This window comes from Camellia sinensis, chromosome 7 (assembly GCF_055761805.1).
Source record: "Camellia sinensis isolate YWXY chromosome 7, ASM5576180v1, whole genome shotgun sequence".
NCBI classification, from domain to species: domain Eukaryota; kingdom Viridiplantae; phylum Streptophyta; class Magnoliopsida; order Ericales; family Theaceae; genus Camellia; species Camellia sinensis.
The window spans coordinates 196,335,542-196,363,112 of NC_138967.1; the positions used below are offsets into that span (position 1 = coordinate 196,335,542).

At 38.3% G+C, this 27,571-nt stretch overlaps 1 protein-coding gene across 8 annotated transcripts; it reads right to left on the minus strand.

Annotated features, from left to right (window-relative positions):
• Positions 1 to 724: 724 nt before the first annotated feature.
• On the minus strand, positions 725 to 27,322 carry LOC114263385 (uncharacterized). 8 transcript variants are annotated; one of them, XM_082880327.1, is made up of 14 exons: positions 26,719 to 27,322; positions 26,521 to 26,614; positions 25,762 to 25,889; positions 24,873 to 24,911; positions 24,653 to 24,745; positions 24,434 to 24,550; positions 23,275 to 23,370; positions 15,879 to 15,992; positions 8,298 to 8,351; positions 6,747 to 6,794; positions 2,692 to 2,842; positions 2,212 to 2,377; positions 1,659 to 1,728; positions 725 to 1,212 (listed from the first exon to the last, which is right to left on the minus strand). In XM_082880327.1, exons 3-14 carry the CDS (start codon positions 25,831 to 25,833, stop codon positions 955 to 957), a joined length of 1,278 nt encoding a protein of 425 aa, XP_082736453.1. In that variant the 5' UTR covers positions 25,834 to 25,889; positions 26,521 to 26,614; positions 26,719 to 27,322; the 3' UTR covers positions 725 to 954. The 8 variants fall into 8 exon arrangements, with proteins under 8 accessions (XP_082736453.1, XP_082736451.1, XP_082736454.1 ...); XM_082880325.1 differs by having other exon boundaries at positions 25,762 to 25,895; positions 26,719 to 27,000; XM_082880328.1 differs by having other exon boundaries at positions 26,772 to 26,973.
• Positions 27,323 to 27,571: the final 249 nt, after the last annotated feature.

The window sequence follows — 27,571 nt, forward strand, 5'->3', positions numbered from 1 at the left end:
CAAAAATTTGTTTGGTTTATCTTTTTCAAAAATAGTTTTGGAAAATTATTTTGGGAAAGAGTTTTAAAAAAAGTGATTGATTTGATGTGTATGAAAGTGAGAGTGATTTTGAAAAGTAGGTAACCAAACAAAATTTTAAATTTTTTTTTGGAAAAATTTGTTTAGCTTAATTACTCTTGAAAATTTGTTTGTAGAGAATTTTTCTCAAAAAATTTTATGAAAAACAAACCAAACAATGCCGTAATTTTTTAGACAGAAATGATGATGCTATTAACAAAGCAAAAAATTCTAAAACTTGGCAAACATTCTTGATAATATGAGACTTATTAAAAAATAAAAATTAAATAAAATCCCAAGAGAAATTTAATTTCTGGCTGCCCAAACTTATATTGCCCTGTTAAAATTACTGTAGAAAACTATATGAAATTTGATGTGTGCTATGTACAACTAAGTTAGGCTTGGATCAAAAATTTGAAGAATAAATTGCTGAAATAAAAGAAAAAGATGAAGGAAAAAGTGAATGAAATAAAAGCTAAATTTTTGTAACATTTTCCATTCCTTTTCTTTTCTTTTCCTTCTACAAATCATTCCTCTATCCAATCCTATAGGGGGGAAAGAAAAAGAAATCAACAAAGGGGGGCTTTAACTCAGTGGTACTATCAAGAGAAAAGAAAGGGAGAAGCAAAGCAAACAAAACCACCTACTGAAGAAGACACTTTCAAAGTAGCATCATCAGAACAATTAAAATGGACTTACATAACATATTTTGATATTGTAATCATCAATTAACTTATACTACCATGATGAACAACAAAAAAAGCTTAAAAGTAACATTCTTATAAATGAATGATTGCAATTCAAAATGGGTATTAACCCTTCTACCAATGTATGGAGAAGAAGAATAAAATGTTGCTGCTGCAAACGTGGCATGGCAATACTCTCTTTCGGTCTATTCTATACATCATGGTCGTTGGATTTAAGTAATTTATCTTCCTCATTCAACAAATCACTCAACGGAAGCGGAACGCTTGTTTTGGCGTTCATTTTATTCCACTCGTTTTCTACGCGAAAGAAAACCCACTGAAAGCGACGGAGCATCTCCAACGCGGTGATGGCAAATACAGTAAGGTAATTATGGCGGAGATGGGCGGAGAGCTTGTATGTCCACGTGCATCGCAGGACCAAATTGCTTCCTATTACCCAAAAATAAACCTGCACATACCCAAGCATAGAATATTTATTATTTAATACCTAGAAATAGTTCCCATCTGAAATAGGCTATATACTGACTGAAAAAATAGCATCTTTTACAAATTCATACCAATTCAAAGAATTTTTTGAATTTTAATGTAAAAGATTTATAGACCAAGTTAATTTGGACAATATATCCAAATCCATAGCTATATAATAAATCATTGATTAATAATAAGATAAATATAAATTACTTAGCAACTACGTATTCCTAGTTATCTTTTCGATAAACCTCTTAAAGACTTGAGAATACACGCCTCAACGACCAATGGTTAACAACTAGGGAAATCCCATGCCTCAGTACAAAGGTTGAACCAAACATGCGAGGGGGATGGGTTCCTGGTTCAACTAGAAAGATTAATCTCGTAAACAAAGACAAATGTAAAACATATAAAATACATCCTTACCCATGTCTGCCCATGTAACAGGTGCGAGCAGATATGTGGCTTGCTGAACTTGAAAATCCTAGTGAAGCCACTGGCATAAGAGGAGAAAATTAGGATTAAGTGCTTGATGAGAAATCTGTGCCAGGGCTAAATATGGTTTGATTTGAATGTACACGTTTCAGGGTCGACATCTTACAAGCATCAAAAATTCAAAAGGTTAAGAATAATAAAGCTGCATTGACATTTTTCTACAACTCTAAAATAACCCAATTCATTTTCCAAACTAATCTAGTATGACAACTACTTTTGAACAAAAAATTTTCCCCTAATCACTGTGATTGCATTTAATGATATCTGAATACACTACTAATTTACCTGTTTAGAAACACTATTAAAAATAAAGAAATTAGTAAGTGTTAAAACATGAGCACAAGTGCACACATGCAAACATGTAAAAGAATTCTCAGTAATTAGGTTTTATCTCAATAGTGTGTTAATTAGTGAAATGCATTAAGATGACAACTATGTCATTCATTTAACATTCCTAAGTGGGTAAAAGGACGGTCGAACATACCTCAAGTCCCAATCTCGGGTCACATCCCAGTAGAAAGAGTACAGAGAGTTCAAAACACTCGAAAAAAGCCACAAAGGCCGATAAATGTTCATCCACCTATCAGGCAAGGCATGATATTTAAGGGCTGAAACAAAAATCACCGGTATTGCGGTCGAATATTTTAAAGCTGAAACCATAAGGAAATAAAGTTACTATAGAACAGAGAAAATGCAACAAAGCCTTCTGTATTCTGATATCTTTATAAAAAAACAAAAAACAAAAAACAAAAAAATTAGTGTTGGCCTTTATGTAACCATAATTACATAATGAAGAGCCATAACAGCAAATAATCAATCAAAGGAAAGGAATTCCACATTTCAAAACAGTAGAAAGTCAATGCACGGAATTGGTTCCCAACAATATAAGAGATATAAGTAGTCAATCCAATCAACAAGTTTCACTGCTACGCAAATTTGGCAACACGAGACTATAACTTATTACCATTCAAAAGGGTGGTTTTCTCCCCAGTATCCTTGTATTGTCGAAGACACTGGAAAAAACGGAAGAGATAAGGCAAAACAAGAACTACAGGGATTGCAACAGAGTGGCTGCCACAAACAGAATCAGCCTCGAACCAAGCAATAGTGGCAACCTGCACGTGTTTAGGAACAATCTCTCAACAACAGAAAAGCAATGCATTGGATCGATCCATTTACAGAAAGGTCAGACAATACAATTGCATTTTTTAATATCTAGAATTATGAGAAAGAATATGTCTTAGGATTCATTAGCAATGTCAACATTAAAGAAGACCACCGACCCAGGGACATGAGTTACCAATAGATAGTTCTACCATTTTTGTGCCTCAACCAAAATACCTGATTCTGATTTCCATACCACTGGTAACCATTAGAAGACAAATTGTACATCCAATTCATAAATTTTCAAAGTGAGATGAAGATAGACTCCAAGACAATTCACCACCATTAGAGGGAAATTCTATTTCCACAAACCTAATTATTTCAGTGCACACAATGAAATATTATTTTAATGGCAATCACACCCTAAACTAAAATGACCACAATGGACATCTACTAACACCCATAATATTATATGGAAATATTTTCTGTACATATTTTTTAAAAATAAAAAAAATCTCAATGTACACATTTTGCGTAAAAAAGAACTAAACCCTAATTTTTCCATTGTTGTCACTTTACTTGCTACACACTCTATACTCCTCTGTAGCTTGCAAAGCAATACTCTCATAACAACTCTCATATTACTTTAATATCTAGGTTTATACTTTATTAGTGATGAAAATGTTCGTTTTTTCGTGCAAAACTTTTTTTTCCCCTTTCGCGGTTTTCAGTGGGACAACCAGTACCGAATTATTTTATTATATTCGGACATCAACTGTTGAATTATTTCATTATAATCGGACATCATCAGCCGAAAGTTTTTTTTTTTATTTTTTTCCAGAACAAATTTGTCCAACTAATCATTTTTATTTAGAAGTTAAGTTTCGAATTAAATGTATAATTTCAAAATACCAGTGCCGAAATCCCCAAATCGAAAAACATAAAAAAATAATAAAAAAAACAATAAAAAAAATTAATTTTTTTTATAAAAAAAAACGAGGGTTTTATGGCAATGGAGTGCACAGAGATCTGAAAATGGTAAATGCAATAACAAAATGAAAAGATGCCTCATCTTCAACAATATTTTGGAAGGTTTTCAATGGCGTTTTTAATGGAGGTTCAATAGAGTCTTCAATAGAGGATTTTGTCTTCATTTCACTTCTTTTTTTTTTTTCTTTTTTTTTTTTTTGGATAAGTAAGTCATATTATAACCAAAAAAGAAAAATATACAATGAAGTTCAACACACAGCTTTTGATGGGAGCACAAAAATAAACAAATAACTACTCCATCAAAAAACAAACTGAGCTTATAGAAAACAAGCACAACATTCCCAACAAAACAAGGATTCAGAATTTCCTTCTGGCATTCTTCAAGTCATGAAGTTTCGCTTTAAGTTTTCTTCTGTTATCCTCTTTTGAAGTCTCCCCATAACTAGGATCACTTGGAGATGGACTCCCTCTATTTCTCAACTCTTGACTTGAATCTCCATTTCCTAACTCGTCCATATCACCAAGGACATCAAAGGCATTAGATGTTGAGGGGATAAAAGACTGCGTCTCTCTCTCTTTGTTGATCAATGGCGTTGAACCTTGCCCACCATCTCTCCCCTTTTTCTTCACCACTTCTCATTTAGTCGGAATTTGTGTTTTAGTGTCCTTGACTCTCCACTCATGTTTGAAGGAGGGAGGGTTCAAAGACTTTGGCTTTTGAGGGCACAAATTAGTGGTATGGCCAAAAGTCTTACAACCATCACACCTTTGGGGCTTCCATGGTACCTTAACTTGAATCTCATATGGGTCACCATAACCAAGATTTATTTTGAAAGACTTAGGGATCTCTTTATTTGCTGGCACTTCAATACAAATTCTCGCAAATGTAAGTCTGCTTCTCTTGAAAGTTGGCTCATCCAAATAAAGAGGAGTTCCCAAGATGCTAGTTATGTAACCCAAACCCTCTTCACTCCAAAGTTCCAAAGGAACATTGTACAACTTCACCCACAATGGCACACTTGAAAATTCACACTTTGTTAGTTTTAGTCCAGGTTGCCTTTTTTTAATAACAATCAATCTAGCCCCAACATAATAGGGGCCATCTTCCAAGATTGTGTCCATAGCCTCTTCGCTTTTTACTTTAAAAATAAAAAAACCATTGTCAATGGAGACAACGTCCTCAAGCAAATTTCCCCAAAGTTTCTCCGCCCAAGTTTTCACATAATGGAAAGAGAATCTTTTATCAATGAAGTATCCAACCAAAGCATTGAGTGGTGGAAAGGAGGATTGAGTGGTGTGTGTCTACAAATCTGGAAACAAGGTCACTCAACAAGTGTGTGGAAAGGAGGATTGAGTGGTGTGTGTACAATGATTATGAGTAAAGGGTATAATTATAACTTTTAGTGTGTGGATTGAGAAAATTAATTAACAATCAAATTAATAAGTGTGTATACTGAGAGAAGATGTGCACTGGGCTAATTAAATGTGTGGAAATAGAATTTGCCACCATTAGAGGATCACAATGGCTGAGTCGCCTCACAGGTTCCAAAAACCAAGACTCTAGAGGACCAAGGTTCTGTACTTCTCATGGTATTACCAGTTCGTAACTTTAGCAAAGACAAAAGTGTGTCCAAACTTTAGATTCCCTGACATCCCATAGTCTACAGGCTCTAGGGGACCAAGGTTATGCACTTCTCATGGTATTACCACTCCCAAACTACTTAGCAAAAACAAAAGCGTGTACAAACTTCAAATTCCCTGAGATCCCATAGTCTCCAGAATCCGAAGACCACATCCACTGCAATTTAATTTGAATATACAAGTTAAGGAATCCACCGGACCACATAGTTTCATGGGTGTGAGGAAATATGGCCAATCAAAGAACTCTCAACTCTGAAACATCTGAAATTGATGTAACCACCAGAAAGCCACTACCGTTCGTAACTTTTGAAATGATGAGATAATTAAACTAGAGAGAGAGAGAGAGAGAGGGTTTTAGAACTATGAAGAAGAGATTTCTGAGGTGGATTTGATAAAATGGCCTTCCAAGTTTCTGCATCAACATCACAAAAGAAAGAAGAATGAGGAGAAGAAAAATTGCCAGGCTAAATTCAGAGCAGCTTTACAAACTCTTTGTCAGAAAAAGAAAGAAAAAGAGGAGAGTGAGGGTCCATTTTCGGTCTGCAATCTCATTTATTTACCCAAGAAGACCTATTTGTAAGATTTGCAAAATCCTTAAAATGTTTTAAGAAAATATTTCTAAAACTGATCTTCAAACATCCTACTAAACAATAGGACCAATCTTTTTTTGTTTTTTGGGTTAAGGTTATACTACTACCAAAGAGAAGCAAAACACATGTACACATGAAGTATAATGAAGGCCCAACTAGGCATATTCCAAAAGGCTATAACCTCCTAAAATAAACCAAAACATAGAAGAACAAAATCCTCTCGTGCACCAATGATGAGCTCAACATCAACTCTTCTATCAGACAGCAACTAAGTATATCTCTCCAGCTTCCCAATAGCAAGCTTATTTAAGTCATTTTTGCCTCATGTCATAAATTGTGAGAAGAAGCTGCACCAAACTTCCGTCACAGACTTCCAAAATAAAAGGTAAAAAAACAAAGAACAACCCCCCCCCCCCCCCCCCCCCCAACAAAATAAGTCGCACCAAACAATGACTATATACTTAAGCATTATCTCAGTTATTGAGGCTTGGCTATGTGTGTCCTAGTTCACCATTCCACTGTCTATAAAGCTGTAGTTACACGTAACTCAACCGAGAACACAAATGAAGAAACAAACAATCAGTCAGGCATGGCTGGCATAAAAAGGAGAACTTGACACAATCCAAATGTTAATCCTAATTGGAGTAAATCACAAATTATTAACAAGGCCTAGGATCAACAAAGATATACTGACCTGTTGATGGACCATTCTACAGACTGAACGCTCCAAATCTGAAAATACCTGCATTTAAACTGAAAGTTACAAGCATGCCAAGGAAAAGTAAGAAAAATAATAATTTGACATTTGAAATGAATACAAAAATCATGCAGGATCATTTTATTACTATTTTCCAGACCTTAACTGGAGAGACTTCTACAAGGGGAAGTGCGGTGCCTCGTGGGGTATCAAGAAAGGTGAAGGAATAGACCACTGAGGTCCATCAAGAGTGAAATTCATAAATTGGACTAAATAAGATTGTGAAAAATCCAAAATCACACAAGCCTTTGATGTTGGATCTATTGTAAGCCACAGACAGTAACCAATTTGGGCTGCCAACTCAACTATATAGATGGCTGAATTCTAATGGAAGGGAACCATATGACTTCATGTCTTCAAAGCAAGGTTTCAAAAAGCCGTGTTATGTAACGGTTGCGGTGGTAGGCACTACCCGTTACACCCGCTTTTGCAGTGTGACAGAAATTCACACATGTAACGGCCGTTTTAATATTACATAACGGCCCGTTACACACCGTTACACACATTTACAATATTCTGAACAACTTAAAAAAAAACTTACAAAATATATATTATACACATTCTACAATATTTAGTAGTTCAAAAATAATTTTTTATTCATGCCTCAATTTTTATTTTTATAATCATTTCATTTAATAATTGCAAATATTTTTTATTTAGTTAGTTTAGGTATTGGTCAAAAATAATTTTGTAAACATTTAAAATCAATTATTCTTAAAAAATAAATAAAAATAAGAGGTACAATATGCATTTATGACATATAAAGTTATTAACTATTAAAATAAAATGTAAAAAACTCCTTTTATAGTGATTTAAAAAAATGAAATATATTGGATCATACTTAAAAACTAACAAAAATTGATCAAAATCTATTTTGAACCCCAATAAATGTGATTCTAAAAAAAAAAATATGCGTATCAGGTAAATTTTTTCAAATTGTGTGAAAAATAAAAAAATTCACGGCTACCGGAACCATTACGCTACGGCCTTTACACCCCGCAACTGCAACCGCACCACCACAACAGCTTTTTGAAACCTTGCTTCAAAGTAATATACTCTAGAAGAATTCATAAAGAGAGACAACCCTTTTGTGCAATGCATCTTAAAGACGTTGCTAACAATCAGAGATATTTAGGATCTTTCACAAGTCCAGAAGGTACTGTGTACCAGATTCCCATATCAGATATGTTTTAGAGTCTCATTCCTAGCAAAACAGTACAAAACCAAAACGGTTTAACCACATGAGCCATCAACTGATCAAGATTTTCAGTCTTACGACCTCAGCCCTTAGGAGAGAAACACTGGATTCATTAATCAGTTCCTTTGGTTCTTAGGTACTAGAATAATCCCGTTCACCACGAGAATGTGACAAAATGCTCGTACAACATTGCCATCCATTTCTGTAATGCTAAGAATTGTGAGTATGAGGTCGCTATAAGCAATTAGTAGAGACTTAGATAACAATGACATAGACCATGGGATGCATACCTTTGCCATAGAGGTTAAAATATCAGCCAAGAAAAAATCAGCAAATGATATTGCCTGTAACCACCAAAGTAACATCAAGCTCGGGTAAAAAGTGAAAATAACCAAATTAATCCCAAAATACAAATCACTGATAACAAACAGTAACTTTATTTCACCAAGGGCCCAATAGGATCATTAGCATGTCATGAGAGTTTTTTTGGATTAACAACTGCCTATCTGTTAAAACCTATCACCTACTTCACCCACTAAACCTAACCCACTACATCACTACCACCTCACCTACTCCACTAAACCCACTACACCACTACCACCTCCACTTCACCTACTCCACCTACCACCTCCACTTTACCTACTCCATCTACCACCTACTCTTCTATATATAGGAATCATTGTAACATTCAATAAATAAACAATTACAAATATCAATCAATTCATCAATCAATAATACATAAATTCTTACATGGTATCAGAGCAGGTTTAGAACCTAATATTTTTTCTTCACCGGCGGGCGGCAACTTCGCGTTGGCTGCCCGCCGGACCTTAACCTAGTCCGCTAAAATTTTCTACACATACCTTGGTTCCGCTGCCATCTTGGTCACCTTCAAGATCAGAGCATCATCACCATCATCCATCTTGGTCACCTACACCAAACACACAGCTCTAAACGAAGCACTAAAGCAAGAAGTTGAGAGGCTGAAGATTGCAAATGGGAAATAACAACTCCAACTGAGTCCTTTAGCTCGAGAACGCCGCCCGTGCCACGCAGCCCATTAGACCCGTGCCTTACAGCATCCTCTGCCCCATGGAACTTTGTCTGACCTCGTCCACATTATTCCGATCACCGGAACTCCCTCTTCTACGCCGGAAATCTGAGACACCGACCATTGTTCTCCGGCCGGCTCGGCTGACGATCTCGGCGAAGAAAAGGACAGTGATCGAAGGAGTGAGCGACGAGATGAATGCGATCGCATCTCAGAACTTGGACTTCGCTCCCGCTCGAAGGCGCGTTCGATCGGCTTTCAAGGATGCTCAACAACAGCTCGATCATTGCTTGTTTAAGATGGCTCCTTCTGGGATCAGAGAAGATGAGTGGTATGAGAGGAATTCAAAAGGTTTGGAAATTTTCTGCAAAAGCTGGTTGCCAAAACCAGGTGTTCGAATTAAAGGGGCTTTGTGTTTTTGTCATGGATATGGTGATACATGCACCTTCAGTAATAATTTCAATGACATGGTCCATTGTGCTGCTGACCCACACCACCCACCTTTCTTTTTATTATTTTATTTCATCTTTCAATTCACGCTTTACACAACACCTCCTGAGCATCTCTCTCTAATTTTTCAAACCCATTTTCCTTTTCTTCTTTTATTTCTTTCTCTTCATCCAACTATCCACCAACTTTTGTCCCCTTCTTTTCCTTTCTTTTTTTTTATTTAAACACAATGCCTCTCACATGTTTTCATCCACCGCCCACATCCCTCACTTTCTTTAATATATATATATTTTTATAATATATTTTTTCTATCCCTACTTTTATTTTATTTTATTTTTTTCTCTCTTTTGTATAATAATGAAACATTGATAAAAAAACAAAAAAAAAAAAAAAAAAAAAAACAACCATCTCAGTTTTCATTCCACAAACTTATCATTTTTGTTATGACGGGATCAACCCCGATCACAATTTTACTTCACAATTTTACACAAAAAAAAAAAAAAAAAAAAAAACAACAACAACAACAACACAACAAAAACAACAAACAAACAAACACAACCACACCCACAGTGGGATTTTCTTTTCCCTTCTCTACTCTGCCGCCGGTCTCTTCTTCTTGCCTCCGTCCTGGACGGCCCTTGCCGGTGTTGCCTCCGGATTTCCCACGCCACCGAGCACATTTACTCCCTGCTCCTCCACTGCAGCATATGGCGGCCCTCCAAATCGGAACATCACGGTGGCCTTCCGCTTCAGCTCCTTATTTTCTGCTTTCAGCACACTTATCTCTGCTCGCGCATCCTTATACATGCGTTGGAGCAGAGCCAGTTGGGCGTTTAAATGCTGCACCTCATGTTAAAACCTATCACCTACTTCACCCACTTAAACCTACTCCACTAAACCTAACCCACTACACCATTACCACCTCACCTACTCCACTAAACCTAACCCACTACACCACTACCACCTTCTCTCCACCTACTCCCAAACACACTCCTATATAATAGGAATCCTTGTAATTGTAATATACACTACATCAAGACAATTCATCAATCAATAATACATAAACTTTTACATGGTATCAGAGCAAGGTTAAGACCTTAGTATTTCTCGCTTCACCGGCGGGTGGCAACCTCGCCTTGGCCGCCCGCCGGACCTCAACCTATTCCGCTTATTTTCTACACATACCTTGACTTCTTCAACATTTTCTTACACCCCTCCTCCGCTATGTCGGCGGCGGCACCCGCATCATCGTCTAGCCTCTATCGCCGTTCACCTCGCCTCTCACATATCCGTGGTTGTACTCTTACTCGTCGTCGTCGTTGGCGTTTCTGGCGCTGCTTTTCTGCTCGTCACTGCTATTTTTTTTTTCCCGATTTGCTCTCTCTCTCTTAGCCATGGATTTGGGTGTGGGGTGTAGAGCTGTGGTTCTGTTGTTGGTAGCCATGTTTGTTGGCTTGAAGGTTTCAATGGCAGCAGTGTACAAGGTTGGGGACTCCGCTGGTTGAACCATCATTGGGAATATTGATTACAAGGCCTGGGCTGCTTCCAAGACGTTTCATGTTGGAGATGTCATCATTTTCGAATACAATTTTCAATGTCACGTGTTGCAAGTGCCCCACAAAGAATACCAAGCCTGCAGAAGTGTAAGACAGTAACATGCATCTTCACATACAGCTTGGGTAATGTGTAACTATCAAAAGCACAAGCTTCTTGGACATCCCTCTCTCTCTCTCTCCATGGACCCAACATCATCATCATGCACCCACTCTATCTCCCTCTCTCTCATCTTTTCCCACTTTCAAACCCACTTTAATCATATCTCTCATTTCTCTTAATTTATTTCATCCACGTTCTTTCACCATTTTCTTTTATTTTAATATATATATATATATATATATTTTATTATAATATATTTTCCCTATCCCTTGTTAGTAAGCATCACCCGTTTTCCATTCTCTTATTATTATTTATTTTATATTCCACCAAAAAAAAAAAAAAAAAAAAATCACACTGCTGTTTTTCTTATCACCCATCCACAAATATTTTTCTCTATTTTCTTTATCCATTATTTTCTTTTATTTTATTTTTCTTATTAAACAAAACAACACCACAAAATAACACCAACAATATTCCACAACCTTGTCATTTTATTCATATCAGGGGATCAACCCCGATCACACTTTTACATCAAAAAAAAAAAAAAAAAAAAAAAAACCCACACAAACAAAAACAAAACTACCACACCCACAGTGGGATTTTTCTTCTCTACTCAGCCGCCGGTCTTTTCTTCTTGCCTCCGTCCTGGGTGGTCCTTGCCGGTGTTGCCTCCGTGCTTCCTAGACCACCAAGCAAGTTGCCTCCTCCCTGCTCCTCCACTACAGCATACGGTGGACCTCCAAATCGGAACATCACGGTGGCCTTCCGCTTCAGCTCCTTATTTTCCGCCTTTAGCACACTTAACTCTGCTCGCGCATCCTTATACATGCGTTGGAGCAGAGCCAGTTGGGCGTTTAACTGCTGCACCTCATTTGTCCTACTCTGCAGCCGGTTCGACAAATTTGTAACCGCAGTCATGGTTTCCACACATGACTTCAATGTATACTGATTGGCCTCCACATCCGACTGCACTGCCATTCTTTGCTCCACCGACCGCATCGGAAAGTTCAACGGAGCAAAACCAGAGGTGTTTGGTTGAGGTTCACCGGCCTCCGCACCAGTTATCTCTCTTGTTGACTCGTTGAGGTCGGGAAAGAGAGTGAGTAGACCACGGGATGAAGAGGCCATATTCTGGGTAGCTGAACGGGAAGAAGAGGCCATGTTTTTTGGGTTGCTGAGTGTTTCAGCGAAATAGCAATTTCAGACTGATAATGTTCGGAAGGGGAGTGTTTCAAGATTTGCAGCTCTTAGAGGCAATCTCTCAGAAAAACGAATATCTCTCTCAGAAAATGAAGAGTTTTTCAGAAGTTTTTTCCCAGGTTTTTTTGTCTTCGCTTCTGCCTCAAGCACAGCCTCCGCATTGGTTTATATCGACACTGACGACGCGGCCGACACGCCACTCTGTCGCTCACGTGCCTCGCCGCGACTCCGGCTCACCTTTTGATGGCTCGACGCTTTCTGTCGGGCACGCCTTTTGATGAAGTGGGCGCGCCTTTTGAGGGCGCGCCTTTTGAGGGCTCACTATATATATCCATATATATATATATATATATTTGGGCAGCCTATATACACCATCATACAGTGTATTTTTTAAGGGTCCGACAAGACTCTGTAAACTGTCCCGACATTGATTCCGGTTAGCTCCTTCATGGGTCCGACAAGACTCTGTAAACTGTCCCGACATTGATTCCGGTTAGCTTCTTCAAGGGTCCGACAAGACTCTGTAAACTGTCCCGACATTGATTCCGGTTAGCTCCTTCATGGGTCCGACAAGACTCTGTAAACTGTCCCGACATTGATTTCGGTTAGTTTCTACAAGGGTCCAGCAAGACCCAGTAAACTGTCCTGCTACAACGGTCCGACATGACCCCATAAACTGTCTTCTACAACGGTCTGACATGACCACACAGTGTCTGCTACAACGGTCCGACATGACCCCGTAAACTGTCTGCTACAACGGTCCGACATGACCCCATAAACTGTCTTCTACATCGGTCTGACACCGCCATCCAGTGTCCTCTACACCGTTATGACACCACCATACAGTGTCCTCTACATGGTTATGACACCCCCATACAGTGTCCTCTACAACGTTATGACACCACCATCCAGTGTCTTCACCAATGGTCTGACACGACCATACAGTGTCTCTTATCCTCTTTTATTTTTCTGTATTTTCTTGTTTTGTTACTCTCTCCAAACTCAAGTTGGTTAGTACCTATCCCCCTTGAGTTTGCGGGGGGCTGTTAAAACCTATCACCTACTTCACCCACTTAAACCTACTCCACTAAACCTAACCCACTACACCACTACCACCTCACCTACTCCACTAAACCTAACCCACTACACCACTACCACCTCCACTTCACCTACTCCTTACCTACTACACACTCACCCTCTTCTATATATAGGAATCATGAATCATTGTAATATATCAATAAATATCAATCAATAATACATAAATTTTTACACCTCATTTGTCCTACTCTGCAGCCGGTTCGACAAGTTTGTGACCGCCGTCATGGTTTCCACACATGACTTCAAAGTATACTGATTGGCCTCCACATCCGACTGCACTGCCATTCTTTGCTCCACAGACCGCATCGGAAAGTTCAACGGAGCAAACTCCGGGGCGCTTGGTTGAGGTTCCAGTGCCACCGCACCAGTTATCTCTCTTGTTGACTCGTTGAGGTCGGGAAAGAGAGTGAGCAGACTCTGAGACGAAGAGGCCATTTTTCTGGGCTACAAAGTGTTCCAAAGTTTCTCTCTCCGAAGAGGCAGAGTTTTTTCAGAGAAGGGTTGGTTTCAGAGGTTTCAGACTGGTATGCACAGCCTCCGCCTCAACCTTGGTTTAAATAGCCAGGGCCGATCCGCGCATCGCGCGCCACTTGCCGACAGACGACAAAACGGGCGTGCAAGCCAAGGCGCTCACGTGCCTCGCCATCATGTCCGGCACATCTTTTTATGACTTGGGCTCGCCTTTTGATGGCACGCATTTTGAAAAATTGGGCACACCTTTTGAGGGTGCGACTTTTTAGGGGTCCGACAAGACTCTGTAAACTGTCCCGACATTGATTCCGGTTAGTTTCTACAAGGGTCCGACAAGACTCTGTAAACTGTCCCGACATAGATTCCGGTTAGTTTCTACAAGGGTCCGACAAGACTCTGTAAACTGTCCCGACATTGATTCCGGTTAGCTCCTTCATGGGTCCGACAAGACTCCATAAACTGTCCCGACATTGATTCCGGTTAGTTTCTACAAGGGTCCAGCAAGACTCCGTAAACTGTCACAACAACTGTCACAACATTGTCTGCTACAACGGTCCGCCATGACCCCATAAACTGTCTTCTCCAACGGTCCGACATGACCCCATAAACTGTCTTCTACACCGTTATGACACCACCATACAGTGTCCTCTACAACGTTATGACACCCCCATACAGTGTCCTCTACAACGTTATGACACCACCATCCAGTGTCTTCACCAATGGTCTGACACGACCATACAGTGTCACCTATCCTCTTTTATTTTTATGTTTTTGTTACTCTCTCCAAACTCAAGTTGGTTAGTTCCTATCCCCCTTGAGTTTGCGGGGGGCTGTTAAAACCTATCACCTACTTCACCCACTAAACCTAACCCACTACACCACTACCACCTCACCTACTCCACTAAACCCACTACACCACTACCACCTCCACTTCACCTACTCCACCTACCACCTCCACTTTACCTACTCCATCTACCACCTACTCTTCTATATATAGGAATCATTGTAACATTCAATAAATAAACAATTACAAATATCAATCAATTCATCAATCAATAATACATAAATTCTTACACTATCTCTTTTTAGCCAAGTCAATAAAAGACAACCTAATTGCAAAGCATGCTAATAGCTCTACCATGGTATCCTAGAGTGGCATCATTGAGGAGTTTATAATAAAGTCTCACAAGGGTGTTGCCAATCATAGTTAACAAATGATACCTTGTTTGCAAGTTTTTGTGTGTGCAAGCATGTGTACATGCTATCAGGAGTGACGGTAATTTTATTTATTTTTTTTTTTTGGGGGGGGGGGGTGTTCCAACAAAGATAGACTACACAATGTGGTGAAGCCCTCCCCCCCCCCCCCCTTCCCATAACACTGCCCTAACCATTATGACGCAAGATCTGATTCTAGGTCTTTGATACCACTTCCAAGAGACTTTACCAGCTACTTGCTTAACACCTTCGATTGTGGGTGCATGTTATCTACGGTCAATAAGTAGTTTAAGCAATATTCATCAGAATTGAATTGAAAAGAAATACCACTGGAATAAAAAGTCCAAGCTAATGCAATGACAAAGTATCAACTTCAAAAAAATTTAGCAATCAAACCATATTAATCACAATTTTCAGAGAGATGGGGGGGGGGGGGGGGGGTCCACTATTTAACCACACCCATAAAATAAAAGTCAAGAAACCTTCTCCAACCAAGTTTAAGAGGAAGTAAAAAGCAGACCCATTTCAGATTCTTGGGACCATGAAAAAGCAAAATATTTAAACTTGTCTTCCAGGGAGCTCTATTAACTGATTGGTAAATTTTACATCTCAAATATCAATTACTTTCAGTTTTCCAAGATACAGAACAAACATCATCAGAACATAATAAATTTAATTTGAGGATCATCAAGAACAGTGTATTTGAAAGTACTGAAAATTACACACCAACCTGTAATGGGAACACTATCCGCCAGAGAGTCCTCAATAAGAAGTACCGAGATGACAAATAAAAAATATCAAATGGAAATAATAGAACCGTTGCAACAGCGGCATACAGGAGCACCTACAGTAGATCGAAAGTAACACTTAGAACAAATCTCATATACTAGATATCACAAAGATTGGGTCAACACTTCTAAACATGCAAGTCTAGATACATGAACTTTTTTCCCGATGTGTCTGAGTGAGAGCATACAATGACCATTACCAATATGTATACAATGGTCTTAAAGAATGCAAAACCAACACAAACACTATCTAACCTAACAAAATTAGGGAATAGAAGTACCAATACATTATTTCATCAGTCATTGCATGCGATAATAAACAAAGGAAACCACCTTGCCACCTCCCCCCTTTCTTTTTTGCAGGATTCCACTTCAGAAGTGTCAGTTCCATTGTGGAACGCCATCCTGCCAATGGACCCAAATAACTTCTTCTTTTTTTCCAAATAGCAACATAACAATTTATTAATAAAAGAAAGGGTAAAGGAAAAGGACAAGTCGCATATAGTACACCTATAACGACCCGACGGCACCTAATACAATATTGTCCGCTTTGTCCGCCACAAACAACATGCGCACCCATACACGCACGTCCACATGGCTGCGTATGGCTTTGTTATTCCCAAGTTTACTTGGGAAAAGGCCTTGTACTAAGAAGGTTCAAGATCCCACAAATATAGCACTTCACAACCCATCACCAAGCGATGTGAGATGGGTCCTCACAATCCACCTCCCTAGGACCACATATCCTTGTGTGGGACCCGCCCCTCATTTGGTGCAAGTTTTGATATCATTTCTGTAACCATGTCTAGTATAATATTGTCTGCTTTGCTCGCCACGCACAACGTATGTACCCATACAAGCATGTCCACATGGCTAGTGCACGGCTTTGTTCTTTTCAAGTTTCCTTTGGAAAAAGCCTTGTACTAAGAAGGTTCAAGATCCCACATATATAGCACTTCACAAACTCATCACCAAGCAACGTGGGATGGGTCCTCACAACACCAATCTCTAGAAATAAGAAAAAAAGGAATCCCCTTAAAAAAGAAAAAGACGAAGCCCAATAAGAAGCCAAATAGACAATTTTGTCCCATATCCCTCAAATTGTCCTAAAAAACATTTATGTTTGTTTTTAACCAAAGAACCCAAAGTAAAATACAACGTACACATCTCCAAAGAACACGAATCTTTATATTAGATCCAAAGCCCCTGTAGTCTTAGTCAAGAACATCTGAAGACAAGATCTCAGAGCCGCCAAGTCCATCTAGCTAAAACACCTTATTCCAAAATGGCATAGCCATAGGACAATGCAAGATTTTTTTTTTGATAAATAAGCAAATTTATTAAAAAAGCATCAAGACGATGCAACCAATACAAGAAAAACCACCCAGAAAAAGACTAAGAAAAACCAGAACTAACCAATCACCTTATCTAGAAAATCTAAAAATACAAATAAATCCGAATCAACCCTCCCTTCCAACCAACTATACAAAACTATAAAAAGACGACTTTGTAACCAAGAAACACTATGAGAAACCGCTAAGAAGGTACGACGATTCCGTTCCAACCAAAGCAACCACATCAAGCAGAACGGAGCCAATAACCAAGCTTGGCGCCGCCGCCGGCCAAGACGAACGCCCCGCCAAGCCCAAAGGAAATCAAACACCCCTTGTGGCTAAACCCAAGCAAGGCCAAAAAGTGAACAAACGAAGCCCCACAAATGCGAAGCCACCGAGCAATGAAGAAACAAATGATTCATTGGCTCCGCATCCGCGCAACACATATAACACCGATTCACAAGGATATGCCCCCGCCGCATCAAATTATCCAAAGTAAGATTCCGACCTAAAGCTACCGTCCACATAAAAAAGGCAACCTTAGTCGGAACCCCCGAAACCCAAACACTTTTCCCGGGGAAGACCCAACCAGCATCTCCCATCAAACCCTGATAAAATGAGGCTACTGTGAACCGCCCCTTTGCCCCCAACCTAGTCCATACCAACACATCGGGCCCACCCCGACCGTTCCCAGACCATATAAAAAACCCCACAACTCCACCAATTGAGCGACTTCCCAATCATGAACCTGTTGCCGTAACTGAATATCCCAAACTACTACGCCCCCACCATTCAAATAGGAAGCCACTAATGCATCTTGATCTAATGCAATATTAAAAATCAACGGGAAACGGGTCTCCAACACCAACTCCCCACACCACAAGTTTTTCTAAAACCGCACCCTACTCCCCTCCCCCACCTTAAACCCTATCCATTTCCAAAACTCTACCCTGCCCAACCAAATTCCTTTCCATAACCCACACCCATAAGTACAGGTCACAGACCCAGAAACCCAACCCCCTCTACCTAGCCCATATTTAGACGCCACCACCTGCCGCCACAATCTGTAAGGCTCCAAAGCAAAACGCCAAAGCCACTTCCCTAACAAAGCTCGGTTAAAAGTCACCAACCGACGTACCCCCAGCCCTCCAACTCGCTTGGGTTGACAAACCTGACCCCAATCAACCAAATGATACTTTAAATCATCACCACCAGTCCCCCACAAAAAATTCCTCTTAAGCTTTTCTAACCGATGTGCCACTGACACTAGAATAACATGGACCGACATGAAATAAGTGGGGATACTACTCAACACACTCTTGAGCAAAGTCAAACGGCCACCTTTTGAAAGATATTGGCACTTCCAACCTGCCAACCGACGTTGGACCCGTTCCACTACTCCATCCCACACCCTCTCGGCCTTAAAAGAAGCCCCTAAAGGCAAACCCAAATAGGACACTGGCCAAACCGAGACCTTACACCCCAAAACTGCAGCCATAACAGGTAACCTAGCAACCGCCCCCACTAGAATGAGCTCCGACTTCCGCAAGTTAACACAAAGGCCCGAAACCACCTCAAAACAAAGCAAAACACATCGCAAATAACCAACCTGCCCAGCTTCCTCACCACAGAAGATCAAGGCGTCATCCGCATATAACAAATGCGAAACCCCCAAAGGAACCCCCGCCAGTGACCCCACAACAAAACCTTCCAAGAAGCCTTTGTGCACACCTTTATCCAACAATCGACTCAATGCCTCCATCACTAAGATAAATAGTAGGGGAGACAAAGGATCCCCCTGCCAAAGGCCTCGATGAGTTTGAGAGAATCCCGCCGGAGTCCCATTAATCAACACCGACATCCGCATAGGCGAGATACAGAACTTGATCCACTGACACCAAGTCGCTCCGAAGCCCATATGATCCAGTACATACAAGAGGAACTCCAAGTTAACATTATCATACGCCTTCTCAATATCCAATTTGCCAATCAAACCAGGGCGCCCTTGGCGAATCCGAGAATCCACACACTCATTGGCAACCAGAACTGCATCTAAAATCTGTCTCCTCCCAACAAACGCATTCTGAGACTCTGACACCACAGTCGATAAAACGCCTCGTAAACGATTTGCCAACACTTTAGCCAATAACTTATACACACTCCCCAACAAACTTATAGGCCTAAAATCCCAAATATCACCAGCCCCTCCTTTCTTCGGAATCAAAGCCAAAAAGGTTGCATTGAAACTTTTCTCAAAATGCCCTGACACCAGGAAATCCGCCAAAGTTGCCATGATATCACCCTTAACCACGCTCCAACAATGCTGGAAGAAAGCCATAGTGAAACCATCCGAACCTGGGGCTTTATCCCCACTCATCGCCCGCAAAGCTCCAAACACCTCCTCCTCAGTAAAAGCTCGCTCCAAACTCTCCCAATCCTCGCCCAGAATCGTAGCAAACTGAACACCTTCCAGGCCCGGCCGCCAAACCCCCTCTTGAGGCCGAAATAAATGCTGATAGAAACCCACTACCCCGTCCTTAAATGATCAATAGATTTCTCCTCTCCCTACAAGAGTTGGATAATTAATAATACCAGCAAAAATTTACCCATAAAATAACAATCTGTGTTGTGTTTAATGTGATATATTTCATACCTAGAGAAAGTTATAAACATGATTATATTGGACTATTGAAAATTGCAGACATTTAATAATATCCTCACTATAATTTATAAAAGGCCATTTGCACAGAATTAGTCCAACCAATACAGGCTGCTGGATGCAGTCAGCAAACTTTAGACCTAGACTTTGGTGCATTTTTCATACGAAGGGCTTGCTTAGTCCAATCTTTACCTTATGCGGCAACATATAGCCATTGAGTATCCATTTGAATATTTTTCAATAGGAAATTATTATCGTGCAAACTCACCATAATACTAAATTAATCCAATTTTTTGTGGAATTCGTAACCATTATTATTACAAAACAACGCCTGCATGGATCATCCAACAAATTTTCCACAATATATTAGCCAACAGTAACTTTTGCAGAAATATAAAAATATATAGGGTTTTGAAATTGTTCGCATGCATAAAAACATAAACATAAACACCAAAAACCAATAAAATTTTCATAATTAAATACCATTAAGCTCTCTTTCCTTTTTCTTTCTTTTTTTTGAAGTTAGTAGGGGTGGGGACGATTCAAACATTGCCATCTTACTATGTACCAGTAAGCATACCAAAACTGATGGTGGGAATTACTAGGATGATTTAATCCATCTAGTGGACCAAAACAACAACACTACACATTCACATCCTATCCAAATGTACAATGCAACCAAAATTTCTCACTGAGGTTCTCACTTCTATAAACTAAAATATTCACCATGTTCTCAAACAAACATAACATGACAAGAAGCAAAGGCAAGGAACAAGAGTAACAAAAAGAAAGTTGGTCAATTGATGAACATGGATGACATATTGTGATAACCCTGTTCCATTTTGGGCTAATTGGTCCTTAATATGAATATGATTATATGTTTAATGTGATTTTGTGTGCCATTATGTGAAAATTATGTGGTTTTGAATTTCTATCTGTTCACCGTAGGAATCTCTGTTTGACTATCTGCTTTGGAAATTAAATTGAAGGCCTTATCGGCCATAGAACCCGAAATTGATTGCGCCAATGTGATTGGCGTAATTTTTAGAGCCTACGGTGAAGTTTAATTAGAAATTGATTTGGATCAAATTAATCAGATTAAATTAATGAATTAAGTGCCCAATTGTTTTATATTAATAAATTGGAATTAGTGGGACGTATGTAAGGAAAGGCACTACACCCAATTCACTCGCTTGAGCTCAAAAATCAGAATTTGTGTCTTAGAAAAGAGAGAGAGGCGACCTTGAGAGGGAAATGAGGCATCTTGGTGTGCTTTGGCTTATAATTTGTGAATTGGGAAGGCTAGGTGCAAGACTTGGCCACAATTGTGAGAATCAAGGCTCCTAGGTGAGTAACCAACCATTGACTCTTGGATTTTTGTTTGTAAATTGTGAATTCAAGTTTGATTAATGGTCAAGAACACGAGTTAGTTTGATCATAAGGAAATTGGGTTGATTTTGTTGTATTTGAAGTCATGGAATGCATGCATGTGCATAATAACCATGAATTTGCATAATTAAGCATGAAAAATATGATCCATGTAAAATTGTGGCTAGAATCCATGCTTGTGACCACCATTTGTACAATTTGAGTTGAAATGGAAGCCATATCTCACATGCATGTACCATTCATAAGAGGTATGAGCTTGAATGTATGAAATTGTTATGTTGAAAGTGAAGTTGGTGTAGATTGGGACATGCATGTGATTAATTTGTGAAATTGAGCTCTATTGTGTTGTAATTTGGTGTTTGTACCATGTTAGTATATGTATATATGAAGTTTGAGCCAAAAATTATGAGTTTGGAACCTTTGGAGGTCGAATTGAGCTCAAGAACAAATTCTGGAAAACCCAGAATTCTTGATGTCCGCTCGAGCGGGGAAACCGCCGCTCGAGCGTGACGAGCTCCCAGCATATTTTGCAGACATGGCTTCCGCTCGAGCGTGAGCGGGGAGCTATGTAGACAGATCTTCAGCTCGAGCGGCCGAGTTCGCGCTCGAGCGTGAAATTGATGTAACCAGTACTTTTGCAGACCTCATGGGTCCGCTCGAGCGGGGAAGTCCACGCTCGAGTGGGGACCCTGTTTTCTGAAATTTTGAAAAGACATTCTGTGTTTCATTTTCTGTTCTCTTTCACTTCCAAGTACTCTTAGGCATGCATTGAGCATTGTAATTAAGTTAAAGAGATAAGAATGAAGCCTAAAGAGGAAAATGTGAATTTGGAACGGATTGAATTGTTTGTGACCCTTTTGTGTTCATGGAATGTGTAGGGTCGAGCTCCAGAGCAAACCAACCAACCGATCACTGTGAGTAATGTCTTAACAAGATATTTGAGATATGCTATTGTCCAATTGTTTACTTCTATGTAAGTTTTGTAAGTTTATTAATTTGAATGGTGGACAACGATTGACATGAATGATTGGGCCGAAGGCCGATTGATATGAATGATCGGGCCGAAGGCCGATTGACATAAATGATCGGGCCGAAGGCCGATTAACATCAATGATCGGGCCGAAGGCCGATTGACATAAATGATTGGGCCGAAGGCCGATTGATACAAGTGATTGGGCCAAAGGCCGTCTGCTGTAACTGTTTCAAAGATTGCTTATGTATCTTCCTTATTCAATATTATTCACTCGGTTTTCGCTCACGCTCATTCATGTACATGTAGGTGAGCCAAGGGACGTCCAGAACCAGCCTCGGTGAAATTGTGAGAAACAGTCCAAGTTTTGAGGAGTCAGCCCAAACGTCTCACGCACGAGACTGTCTTCGCCTTTGTCCTTTGTTCATAGTTTTGTTATGTTGGCGAAAGCATTGGACTACTTTTGTATATAAGTCTTGGGTTCGACTGACTTAAACTTGTGGGACCCTGTATGTACAGTGTTCTATGTTAGTAAATATTTTGATGTGAGTTATTAACACATAAATGTTTGGAATGTTATGGTGTGCATATAAGCACAGCTCTATAGACAAAGTTTTAAATTTGCTTCCGATTGGCCCCTTTACTCTGATGAGTTTTGTTTTATTGGTTTGACGCCGTAGGTAATCTCGTGATTACTGGCCGGTTATGGCCTTAACCCATAGGGGCGGATTCGGGTCGTGACACGTATTGATTAGGTGAGCGAGTCATAGCATTGTTTTTTGCCTGTAGTGCTGACCAAAACATGTAAGCAGATCTGGTAAATATTAGAAATAAAACTCAAAACAATCTCATAATGCAAATTAGAAAAATGTACTGCAATTAATGTAGTTACAGTCAAACAAAACAGATAACAAAGTTCAAAAATTGAATTTCAATGAGCATAACCATTCACAGCAATTAATGGGAAGAGGAGGCATCTATTACACTGGTTGGAATGCAGCCAATAAAACTTCTCCATGAGAATAAAGATAGAGATATGCTGTCATGCTAGTTGGGACAACAATTGTCATCCAGGTGGCACACTGCAATATCAAACGAAATCTATGAAGAAGCCTGGCAGCATATACATATCACAGAAAAACTTTTAGGCAAAGAAAAATTATATAAAGCACTTCATAGAAACAAAATATTATAATTTTCCCGAAACTGACCTCATCTGTTGATGGGGAAGAAGAAGGAACAATATGTACATAGATATAAAGTTTTTCCTTTTTATAGCCATAAGAATAAAAGAAAGAAATGTACTTCACAATGAAAAGAAAAGGACAGGGTTAAAGGTTCAGCAGAGAAAGGAGGTCACAAATTTGAATCCATCATAAAACTATCATATAAGACCAGCTCTGCAAAGCAAAAATCCAGAGCAAGGGTTAAAAAAGGGGTAAAATCTGTTGTTTCAAAAATAGCATCTTGCTAATTAGAAAAGAAATTAGAAGAAGAGTCCAACTACTTGTCAACAGTTTGTCTAACTTAACATGCAGTGATACAACACTGCTACGAAAAGGGGGATAATCAAAATTTAGAGGCATAGAAAACCTTGATGCAAATTAGAAGGAAGATGAGCCTAGATGTTGGAGACATTCAAGACATTTTCCAAAGAGGAAGTAGAAAGTTTTTAAGGAGAAAATCAAGCAGTTCGAGGTTTAACAAAATTCTAGACACAATTTTCTTACAAATCTGAACTAAGCAGCAAGAGATCCTAAAACCAGCACTGGAATGAGGTTAAATATGGTTCAAACTCAAAAGAATAGAACTTTGTAAAATAGAAAAGGGAAAAATAAAACCAAAAGATAAATATTCTGATAGGTGAACAATTAACTCAAAGTTAAAATTCAAAATATAAGGAATGAAGAAACAAATTTACCACAGAAAGTGAAATATGAAATAGGAAAATAATAGGAGATAAGTTCAAATAGTGAAGAACTACCAAATTGACCTCACAATTGGTTTAATAGCCATACTAACACAAAGTCACCCAAAAAAAGAAGAAGAAAGAACATACATATATGAGAGGGAGAGAGAGAGTATTCATATGTTATAAGTATTGCATGACTGGCAAGTCATTTCCCTAGCTATAAATATAGGTACCTTCCATATTTCTCTGTGAGTAAGATGATTTTGATCAAGGTCAAAAATCTTAGAATAAGGGACACTAGCCAAGGCAAAGACCCATAAATTTACTCCCCAAAGCCAAACCATCATAGTCTGCATCACCATAGCAAAAAGAAAATGTGTTGATATAAGGAAAGAAAAAAAACAAAAACTAATTCAACATGAAAATAAATAAATTAGATAGAATTCACTAACCACAAGAAGAAGAGGATTATAATACAAAAATGCCTCATATAGAAATAGATCCCGCAAGTCCACACTCATTCTCATTACAGAATCCCATCCAATCTAAAACTTATGAATATGGAGCCAATCACAGAATAATAATAATAACAGTAGAAGCAAAACCAAAAGCCTCACAAATTGTAAGACTAAAGTTCTGATAAGAAATGAAGAAAAAAAAATTGTAACTAACCTTGGAACAACCAAAACCCCAGATGAAAAACAACAATACCTGCATATAAACTCAAGTTAAAATATCAAATAGTATATAAAGCCCCAGATAAGAATAATTTCAAAATGGTGCAAGCTCGAATATAAAACAAACACGAGATGATTAACGCAAAATTTCAATATGTCTAAATATATGGAATGTGAAATTACTAGAACTAAAATTGAATATATGGAATGTAACTTTAGTAAGGCGGAGAAAATAACTCTAGTTGCAACAAATCGAGTTTCTAAAGGCCATTTATCAATACAATTTCCAGGCACGCCAGTCAAAGTGCCATTGGATCCAATAGAAGTAGATATATAGAGAAGAGAAGATTGTAAACTAGGAAGTAACAAAGAGTGAATATTTTCTCTAACTATGTTGATTATTAATAAGGATGGAGAGGTTAGAGATGATGTGATCCATAGAACCAAAGTAAATTTTTATAGAATAGTTATAAGGTCAGTGATGCTTTATGAGACACAATGTTGGGCAACTAATAAACAACACATTAATGAAATGAGTGTAACTGAGATGAGAATGCATAAGATGAACGTGTGGTAAAAACTAGAAAAGACAAAATCAAAAATGAATATATTCGTGAAATGGAAAGAGTAGCACCGATTAGAGATAAATTAAAGAGATAATAGGCTAAGATGGTGTGGATTTTGTGCCAAACTGTTTATTCCTGAAGCAAGAGGAGGGATAATTTCTTGCAAATTATCAGCTTTTAGTTTAGAGTAAGCTAACACAAAAAAGCAAAGTAGTGTTGGACTACAAATAAGAGATCCAGTATATTTAGTTTTTTAATAGCTTTTATACTACTTTAGGTAAGTGAGTTTAAAAGAATATTAAATATAGCAAATGGAACCTTGAATCTCCATAGCAAAATTGGAGAAGGCAATATCACGGCAGTGCTCAACGGAGTGCTCACACCCTTCATTTCATTTGAATCTAATAAATGCGAGAACCCTCCCTTGGCGCTATTTCCCAGCTCACCTGCATCTAACAGATATTCCACAACAATTTAGTGCTTATACAAGCATATACAACATACATATATGCCCACCAAGGGATAAAAATTGGTAACCCATATGGATGTGAATAATGCATAAACTAGACTTTTTGGTACCAATATCAGAGACCCAGATATTCTACAACAATTTAACACATATATACAACGGTAATCCACTTTGTGCGACTAAAAAAACCAACCAGAAAGTCTAAAAGCCAAAAGTTCAACCCAATTAGCAAAAGATCACATTGCACGCATCAATCAATCACTTTTTTCCTCACAACAATATATTCCACTAAAAAAATCATTTCCAAACAAATTAACTTATTTCATCTCATAAAAAAGCAAAAAATCCACTAAAAAAGCCAACTTCACGAATGGGGCCTTAGATAACAATATCAAATATCGAAAATGCAAATTAAAAAACTAGAGTTTTTGGTACCAATATCAGAAACACAGACATGCCACAACAATTAGGTGCTTACATAACATATATATATACCCACCAAGGGGAAGAAAAAAAAAAATTAGTTAAAACAACGGCAACCCAATAAATATAGATATTCAAAATGCCAAAAAATAAAAAAAAAATAAAAAAACTAGAATTTTGGGTACCAATATCAGAGACAACAAGTCTGCTTCCAGATGAGGAGTGGTAAGAGGACTGTCACAAGACCTCAACCAAACATGGAACAATGTAGCTTAGAATCTGCAATTAAAATGGAAGTGAATTGACTGATCTAACAACAAATATATATGAATTTTAAAGCAATTAATGAATCGAGTGGATTTGAAAACAGATAACAACTTAACAGATATCAATTTGGATTTTGCGATTTGATGAGATGTCACATGAAAATACGAACCCCTCTGCTTTAGGTTTTCCGGGATCTCTCCCCGGGATAGTGACGTGAATGTCACGGTACCGATTAGCAGCAAAAGTGAGACCATATGGGCCGACCCTCTAATCCGACTTATACTGTTTGGTACCAGTTTGACCTCCACCAGATCTCATCTCGCATCTCCCTCCGTAAGCCACGTGTCTAAATTCAGATCCAACGACTCAGCAGCGTACATGTGATTTGAAATGTTTATAAGAGAAAGTTTGCTTAGTTAGGTTTTTCAAAAAAAATATTTTAAAAAAATTTTACTTTTTTATTTTTTCGTATTTTTACTGAATTTTTTTAATATATTCAGCATTTTTATTTTTATTTTTATTTTTTAGACATAACTAACATAAATATACTTAAAAAGTAAAAAAAATTAAAAAAAACTTTTTAAAAATTCACTAAATAGCAAAAATATATATAAAAAAAATACGAGAATTCAATATTTTTATGTGTTTTTTAATTTTTTAAAATATTTTTTACTTTTTAGATATATCTAAGTAAGGTGCATCTAAAAAAGTGAAAAAAAAAATGTTTAAAATTTTAAAAATATTCACTAGAAATTAAAAAAAAAAACATGAAAACTAAAAAACTGACAGTTTTCAAAAAACTTAATCCAAAAAATTCAAACCAAACACACTGAATGATGTGAAAAAGAAGAGAGAAAAAAAATGAAGGTCAAAATATCATATCACATGAGATTCATACATCGAATTATTAGAGTTTTTAATTTAGAGTTCTCAATCTTTTTTTCGTTTACACGAAAAAGAGTGATGATA

What these genes read in the sequence shown, in the direction of transcription:
- LOC114263385 (XM_082880327.1), bottom strand. Translation starts at nt 25,833, where the DNA reads ATGAAGGGTGTGAGCACTCCGTTGAGCACTGCCGTGATATTGCCTTCT. An exon ending in GAAAACCACCCTTTTGAATG is followed by an intron (nt 2,378 to 2,691) that starts GTAATAAGTTAT and finishes TTATGGTTTCAG; the next exon opens with CTTTAAAATATTCGACCGCA. An exon ending in ACCCGAGATTGGGACTTGAG is followed by an intron (nt 1,729 to 2,211) that starts GTATGTTCGACC and finishes CTCTTATGCCAG; the next exon opens with TGGCTTCACTAGGATTTTCA.